Source organism: Gopherus flavomarginatus, chromosome 18, assembly GCF_025201925.1.
Source record: "Gopherus flavomarginatus isolate rGopFla2 chromosome 18, rGopFla2.mat.asm, whole genome shotgun sequence".
Lineage (NCBI taxonomy): Eukaryota > Metazoa > Chordata > Testudines > Testudinidae > Gopherus > Gopherus flavomarginatus.
In genome coordinates, this window is record NC_066634.1 from 24768191 (window position 1) to 24775852 (window position 7662).

General features: G+C 65.6%; 1 protein-coding gene across 1 annotated transcript; it reads right to left on the reverse strand.

Annotated features, from left to right (window-relative positions):
* Positions 1-1991: 1991 nt before the first annotated feature.
* SERTAD1 (SERTA domain containing 1) lies at positions 1992-7390 on the reverse strand. The gene is made up of 2 exons (XM_050928632.1): positions 7245-7390; positions 1992-3425 (listed from the first exon to the last, which is right to left on the reverse strand). The coding sequence occupies exon 2, from the start codon at positions 3419-3421 to the stop codon at positions 2678-2680; it is 744 nt and encodes a 247-aa protein (XP_050784589.1). The 5' UTR covers positions 3422-3425; positions 7245-7390; the 3' UTR covers positions 1992-2677.
* Positions 7391-7662: the final 272 nt, after the last annotated feature.

Consider the following 7662-nt stretch of genomic DNA (forward strand, 5'->3'; position numbering starts at 1 on the left):
CCAGATCCAGCCTCCTTCCCCTCGCTGCCGGCCACTGGCAAAGTCCCAGCTGCTGGTAATCCCCGAGCAGGCGGGCACGTGGGCATCCCCGGGGAGCGGCAGCCGCCCCCATCCACAGCCAGAGGGGGCCCGGACTCTAATCCTGGCTCAGGCCACAGCGCCCCTGGATACAAACGGCGATGGGCCCGTGGCCTGAGCCACCACCCTGGGGGTGCGCCAGGCCCGGGAAGCCCGTGGAGGGGCCCTGGGGCAGACCCCGGGCTGCAGAGTGCAGGCGCCCGCGGACCCCAGCCCAGCCCAGCCCAGCCCACTGCACATTGCCAGGGGCTGCGGCCAGAGCCCAGATGAAGCAACTGCTACCCCATGGGGGGCAGAGGGGCCTGGGGGGGCCCAGGGGTGCTGACAAGACCCCCCCCGTTCTGAGCTAGCCCCTCCCTCTGAGGCCCCCAAAGGGCTGTGCAGCCAGCAGGGGTGGGAGGCAGGACGCCTGGGTTTGAAGCACCGGGCAGGGGTGTGACCAGAGTGGGGACATCCTAGCACCCTGGAAGGGAACAGTCATCGCCCACTGGGCCCAGAGGCGGCCGTGACTGATGGCAGTTACACAGTGAGACAGGGGCCGAGACAGGAAGAGAACCCAGGCCTTTGGGCTCCCAGTCCCGCCCCCGCTCTAACCACCAGCCCCACACCCCTCCCAGAGCCAGGGAGAGAACCCAGGAGTCCTGGCTCCCAGCCCCCCCCACCCTCTAACCACTGGACCTCACACCCCTCCCAGAGCCAGGGAGAGAACCCAGGAGTCCTGCTGTTACAGTCAAGCACTGATGGGCTCAATTGAATGGGTTCCAAACAAGGCTCTTTATCTCCGTTTTGACTGGTCCCAGCCGTCTAACCTCCCCCACAAGCCTTGAGGGTTCCCCTGGAACCAGAACCAGCTTCACAGGGGAGAGCAGGGGCACCGGGCGCATGCCAGGCGGGTGGGCTCCGGGCCGGGGGCGAGTGGGTTCACCGGGTGCGTGCCAGGTGGTTGGGCTCCAGGCCGGGCAGGTGGGCTCCAGGCCAAGCCCGAGCAGGGGCACCGGGCATGTGCCGGGCGGGTGGGCTCCAGGCCAGCCCGAGCAGGGGCACCGGGCACGTGCCGGGCGGGTGGGCTCCAGGCCGGGCAGGTGGGCTCTGGGCTGGGGGCGAGTGGGTTCACCGGGTGCGTGCCAGGTGGTTGGGCTCCAGGCCGGGCAGGTGGGCTCCAGGCCAAGCCCGAGCGGGGGCACCGGGCACGTGCCAGGCGGGTGGGCTCCAGGCCGGGCAGGTGGTCTCTGGGCTGGGGGCGAGTGGGTTCACCGGGTGCATGCCAGGTGGTTGGGCTCCGGGCTGGGCAGATGAGCTCCGGTCCAGGCCTGAGCAGGTGCACAGGGCACGTGCCGAGCGGGTGGGCTCCAGGCCGGGCCCAAGCGGGTGCACTGGGCGCGTGGGCTCTGGTCCAGGCCGGGTGGGTGCACCAGGCACGTGCCGGGTGGGTGGGCTCCAGGCAAGCAGGTGCACGAGGCGCGTGGGCTCCAGCCCAGGCCTGAACAGGGGCACCGGGCACATGCCAGGCGCATGGGCTCCAGGCCAGGCCTACGCAGGTGCACCAGGTGTGTGCCAGGTGGGTGGGCTCCAGGCCGGGCCCGAGCGGGTGCACCAGGCACGTGCCGGGTGGGTGGGCTCCGGGCAAGCAGGTGCACGAGGCGCGTGGGCTCCAGGCCAGGCCCGAGCGGGTGCACCAGGAGTGTGCCGGGCGCGTGGGCTCCAGCCCAGGCCCGAACAGGGGCACCGGGCGCATGCCGGGCACGTGGACTCCGGTCCAGGCCCGAACGGGAGCCCCATGCGCGTGCTGGGCAGCCCGCGGGCAAGCGAGCCAGGGAACAGCCCCAAGGTAAGAGGAGTGGACGAGACGCAGCCAGCTGGGACTCGGGGCTGGCGCAGCAGGAAGGGCTTGCGGGGGAAGGAGGCAGCGGGAGCAGGGTGCAGAGCCAGGGTTCTTATTTTCCTTTCAAAGCAGTTTGGCTTTCGGGAGCGTCCGACACTTTCCCCGTCGCTCAGACAATAAGTTACTTCCAAACCGTTCAGAGTCCAAACTGGGACCCGGCCCGGGACCAGAAATGGCTTTTTACCCTCCCTTTCCATGGCTCCTCTAACTGGGCTGGGGGTGAGATGGGGGCAGAGCAGTGGGGAGGGGCTCACTGAACACGTTGCCATTCTCAGCTCTTGCTCTTGGGCCGGGGGCTACGGTGGCTTTAAGGCCCCTTTGCACTCCCCGTATTCTGAGCCCTGGTGTCAGTGAGAGCAACCTCAGGGCTGCTCTAACTGATGCTTCTCCCCCTATGGGCCCCAGGGGGCTGAGAAAAGCCACAGCACAGTGTGCTCCAGCCACACCCCCGATCCACCCTCCACATCAGGGGCTGGGAGCAGGGCCGTTACACTACTCCGCACTGACCAGGGAGGCCGCTAGGCATGGGAATCCTCGGGGGCCAACGCCACCCCAGGGCAGGGCAGAGGGTCCCGAGCCTGGCTGAGAATTCAGGCCAAGGCACAGAGGGCCGGGTCTGCAGCAGGTATCAGCTGGCTCCACTAACAGCTGGGGATCGGGCCCCATATAAATTAGAGCAGGGGTATTTAATACTGTCACCCTCCCTCTGCCCCCCCCTCAGAGCGCATGTCCCCCCACGAGCACGTCCATCAGGTAGTCCAGGTCGCTCATGTCCAGCCGGTCTTCGGCGCCAGTGAGAACCTTGCTGTCTGAGTCCTCCGCACCGGAGAAAGCCTTGAAGCCGGAGAGGCTGGTGGGCGACCACAGGTCGCAGTCATACATGGAGGTGTCGATGTCCTCAAAGATGTCCTCCAGGCCGTCCTCCAGCAGGTAGCTGGCCGAGCTGAGCAGCTCCAAGGGGCCCAAGCAAGGGGCTGAGGTCCTAGCCGGCTCCTGCCTGGCTCCAGACGCGCTGGCCAATGGCTGCTCCTCTTCGGGCCGGGCGGAGCTCAGCACCTCTACCTGACCCAGGTCCTCCAGGATGGTGGAGATGGAGGAGTCCATGGCAGAGAGGAGGAGATCATCCCCCTGGCTGTCGGAGGGTGGCTGCCGGCAGGGCTCCAGGCCACTGTCCCTCGAGTCTGAGACAGGGGCAGGAGAATCCACCACAGACGGGGCCTCAGGGCTGTCCGGGGCCATCGGCCCTCCAGCCTCCCGCTGCATCTGGTCCTGCATCCGGCGCAGGGTGTTGGCCACCAGCACCAAGTGCCGCAGATTGGGTTCCACATGCCGCAGGCTCTGGTGCAGCTTCACCATGGAGATGTTGAACAAGGAGCTGGCCGGGGCGGCGCTGGGGTCTCGGGGCTCCGGACCGCCGCCCTCCATCTCCCTGCGCGGGCGCTTCACGCCTTTGGCCAGCATGGGTCTGCAACAGAGACGGGAGCAATGAGTCCCACCGGCCCACAGCCTCGAGCACGGCCAGCCCCAAGGCACAGCCATCTGACCACAGGGCACAGGACTCCTGGGTTCTCTCCCCAGCTCTGAGAGTGGAGCTGCATCTAGTGGTTAGAGCAGGGGGGGGCTGGGAGCCAGGACTCCTGGGTTCTCTCCCCGGCACTGGGAGGGGAATGAGGTCCAGTGGTTAGAGCAGGGGGGCTCGGAGCCAGGACTCCTGGGTTCTCTCCCCAGCTCTGAGAGTGGAGCTGCATCTAGTGGTTAGAGCAGGGGGGGCTGGGAGCCAGGACTCCTGGATTCTCTCCCCAGCTCTGGGAAGAGAGTGGGGTCTGGTGGTTAGAGCAGGGGGGGCTGGGAGCCAGGACTCCTGGGTTCTCTCCCCAGCTCTGGGAAGGGAGTGGGGTCTGGTGGTTAGAGCAGGGGGGACTGGGAGCCAGGACTCCTGGATTCTCTCCCCAGCTCTGGGAAGGGAGTGGGGTCTGGTGGTTAGAGCAGGGGGGGCTGGGAGCCAGGACTCCTGCGTTCTCTCCCCAGCTCTGGCAGGAAGTGGGGTGTGGTGGGCAGGGGCAGGGAGCCAGGACCCCTGGGTCCTACTCCCAAGTGTTGTTATTCAGTCCCAATGGACACAAGACCAGGCAGCTGTGGTGGGGACCTCCATGAGCAGAGGATTAGCTCCCTGGAGCCATTGGGCAGCCCCAGTTGGGGGAGGGTGTTTAACTCCTCTCACCCCTCTGAGACCAGCTCTCTGTCCCGTCCGGCAGATCCGGGCGCCTGCTGCCACTCGCCCCCCGTGGGCTGGGCACGGCTGCCTGCACCAGGCTCGCGCAGGTCTGTCTTCCCCCTGGGAGCCCCACGGCATAGACTGGGAGCTGAGGCCCAGAGACGCTGGCCCAAGGCTGCAGAGAGTCTGTGGCAAAGTAGGGGACCTGAACTCAGGTCCGCCAAGCCCTGGCCGCTGCCCCACGGCTAACCCCCAGCATAACCGGGGCTGACTGGTGACCCCATTTCCGTTTATGCCATGCTATGCAGGGGGGCTGGGAGTCAGGACTCCTGGCTTCTAGCCCAGCTCTGCCATGGCTGCCCTGTGTGCCCTTGGGCACAAGCCCCACCCCCTTTCAGTGCCTCAGTTTCCCCCATCACCCTGGGATAGCAGCACCGAGGGACTCACTTGTGCTGTTGTCAGTGAGGTGCAGCCCTTCCCAGAGGGGGCCCGTGTCTGACAGCCCCAGTCCCCTCCGGGCAGGAAAAACCTGCTCCCTACAGCGGAAAGGGGGGGCACCCCTCTCCGGCAGACCGACACCCTCCCTCTGGAGCTCTCTTCCCAGGCGGCGGGGGAGGAGACAGGATCCTGCTCAGCCTCCCCCAGCCGAGGCCTCCCCGCGGTTCCTCCCCCTGCCGGAGCTGCCAAGGCTGGAAAGCTCCAGAGAGGGGCGTGGGGGGAGAGACACCAGGCCGCGCTGGCCTGGGGGGAGGGGGCGTCAGTCGATACGGAACTCTACAGCCTGGGGGAGGGGGTCTATTCTGACCTATAGAGCCTGCCCTTCCTAAAGGGGGGGTGTTTGTTCAGTTCCTGTGCATGGGCATTGTATAGGGGACATGGTTGTACAGATTTTAGCAGTGGGCTATATGGTTCCTGGAAGGAGTCGGGGTCCCCCTCCCCTGAGGGATGCCCACACCCTCCAGAGCACAGAGCCCAAGCGGGTCCATGGATCTGCACTTCCGGCTCCCCCTGGCCAAAGCCCTGGGGGCAGGGATATCTCAGTGGTTTGAGCAGTGGTCTGTTAAACCCCAAGCTGTGAGTTCAATCCTTGAGGGGGCCACTTAGGGAACTGGGGTAAAAATCTGTCTGGGGATTGGTCCTGCTTTGAGCAGGGGGTTAGACCAGATACCTTCTGAGGTCCCTTCCAACCCTGATCTTCTATGAGTCTATGACACTGCCCCGGCCCCTACCCCAGGGACACAAGGGGGGGGGGGTTCCTGACACTCCCAGCCGCCTGCCCCAGACCCGTGGGATGCAGCAGATCTGCTGTGCCAGAGACACCTCCGTGCGTGTCACAGAGATGACACAACGTGACTAACACGACGGTGTCGTGCAGATGACAGATGAATCACAGCCCATGGTTTCCAGGCACCTGCCTCCTAAGGGCTTGATATGAACCAAGCTGCTGGGCACCAGCTGGGACCCGAGGCACCATTCAAACCAGTGAGCAGGTTCCCCTCCCAGCTCTGCCCCAGGTGGCCTTGAGCACAACCCCTCCCTGCTCTGGGCCTCACTTTCCCCTCTCAGCCTTGCCTACCTGGGCAGGGGCTGTGCAGCACCTGGCGTGAGGGGGGCCCCACAGCCTGCTTGGAGCCCTCAGGTGTCATCCTAATATAAATTATTAGTAATCATGGATGTCATATTATCCTTGCTAGCCACCAGTATTCAGAGCAGTGCCCCCTTCTCCAAGGCCCAGAAATGCCCAAAGAACTAACCATCAATGAACTGATACAGGACCACAATTTTCTAGGGGCTGCTACCGCCATACACACCTAATTACAGCTGCATAAAGCACTTTACAGAGGAGGCCAGTATCATATCCTCTCTATTGTAGAGATGGGAAACTGAGGCACAGAGCACCACAACATGCCCAAGGTCACCCAGCAGGCCAGGGAGAGCCAGGGCTAGAACCAAGGTTTCTGAAGTCCCAGACAACTGCTCTGTCCTCCAGGCCATGGCTGCAGCCATGCTGAACCAGCAGCACCTGGCACTCACTTGGCAAGGGGGCAAGCAGGTGACCCAGGCACACAGAGAATCAGACCCAGAGTTTGAAACATGTGCGGTTCCAGGGCACCAGACTGAGAGCTCCAGGCAGTAGCAGCAAGACCCACTTCCCCCACACCCAGCCCCCTGGCAGCATGTCTTGGTCCTGTCCCAGAGCCGATGAGAGAACGAACCCTACCCATTATAATGCCCTTGCTCAGACTCAGGGCTTTGCACTCAGAGGGGCAGCCTGCACATGACGTCACAATGTCTACAGATGGGGAAACTGAGGCTCAGGCAGGAATGTCACCTGCCCAAGGTCACAAAAGCAAAGCCAGGCGTCCTGAGTCCCAGTGCAGGGTCCTATGCCCGGCGCCTGCCAGAAGAGCCATTTGCCCCTGGTCTCGGCGCCCTTGGGAACCTGGACTGGGCCGGCCCACAGCTCCCGCTGCGCGTTTTAACCCGTTCCATGGCCGGAGGCTGCTGGGGAGCAGGACTGTGTCCCGAGCTGGGCTGGGGGGCCACGGCCGGTTCTGTTCCCAGCCCCTGGGCTTTCCTCCTGGGCCCAAAGGCTCGTTTCCCAACGGGGAGATCTTGTTTCCTAGGTAGGTTGTTTCCCCGCCCCGCAGGCAGAATGGGCGCTAGACACCCCCCATGGTGGAGCCCCCCGGCACCCCTCTCACGCACCAGAGGGACCCCCGGTACCCCACTAATCCGGCCACGGCCCCGCTGCACTGGGGGGCCGCCTGCTGCCTGCCCCGTGCCGGGGGTCCCCAGTGCTCGGTGCATGGCGGGGGGGGCGCCCTTGCTCGTGCCTGGCCCCGGGGGGGCCCCGTTCCTCGGGGGGGGGCAGCCCCACGCGGCGGGCGGAGCAGCAGCGGGGGCGGGTGAGTCACGCAGCAGCCGGAGCCTCCTTCCCCGCCCGGCCCGGGTGACTCACCGGGCTCTGGCCCCCGGCTCCCCCCGCGCCCCGTCCCGTCCAGTCCAGTCCAGTCCCGGGCAGCGCGAGCCCCGCCGCCGGACCCCTCCAGACCCTCATTTACATACCCGGCTCCTCAGGGCCCAATCAGCGGGGTTTGGAACGCGGCGCGCAGCCAATCAGCAGCCGGCATCTCCCCCCCTCCGGCTCCGAAACCGACTCGGCCACCGGGAATTGCTACATCTGCCCGGCCGCGCCAGGCCCCGCCCCTCCGATTGTCCAGGGGAGGGAGGAGCAGTGCGCCAGCCAATAGCGGGGCTCGGCCGCACGCCTTATCTGCATACAGTGGGCGGACGGGACCGAATCAACACAGCTGGAGGGAGGGGCGGGGTGAAAGGAAATACCAAGAGGGCCGGCCCCACTGTCATCTGATTGGCCAGAACCAAGCGGCTCATCTGCATACAGAAAGCGGACGTGAGCGATTCAAGCGAGAGGCGGGGCGGGCGGTTTGAGTGGCAGGCCCCGCCGGGGGCGGGGTGGGATGAG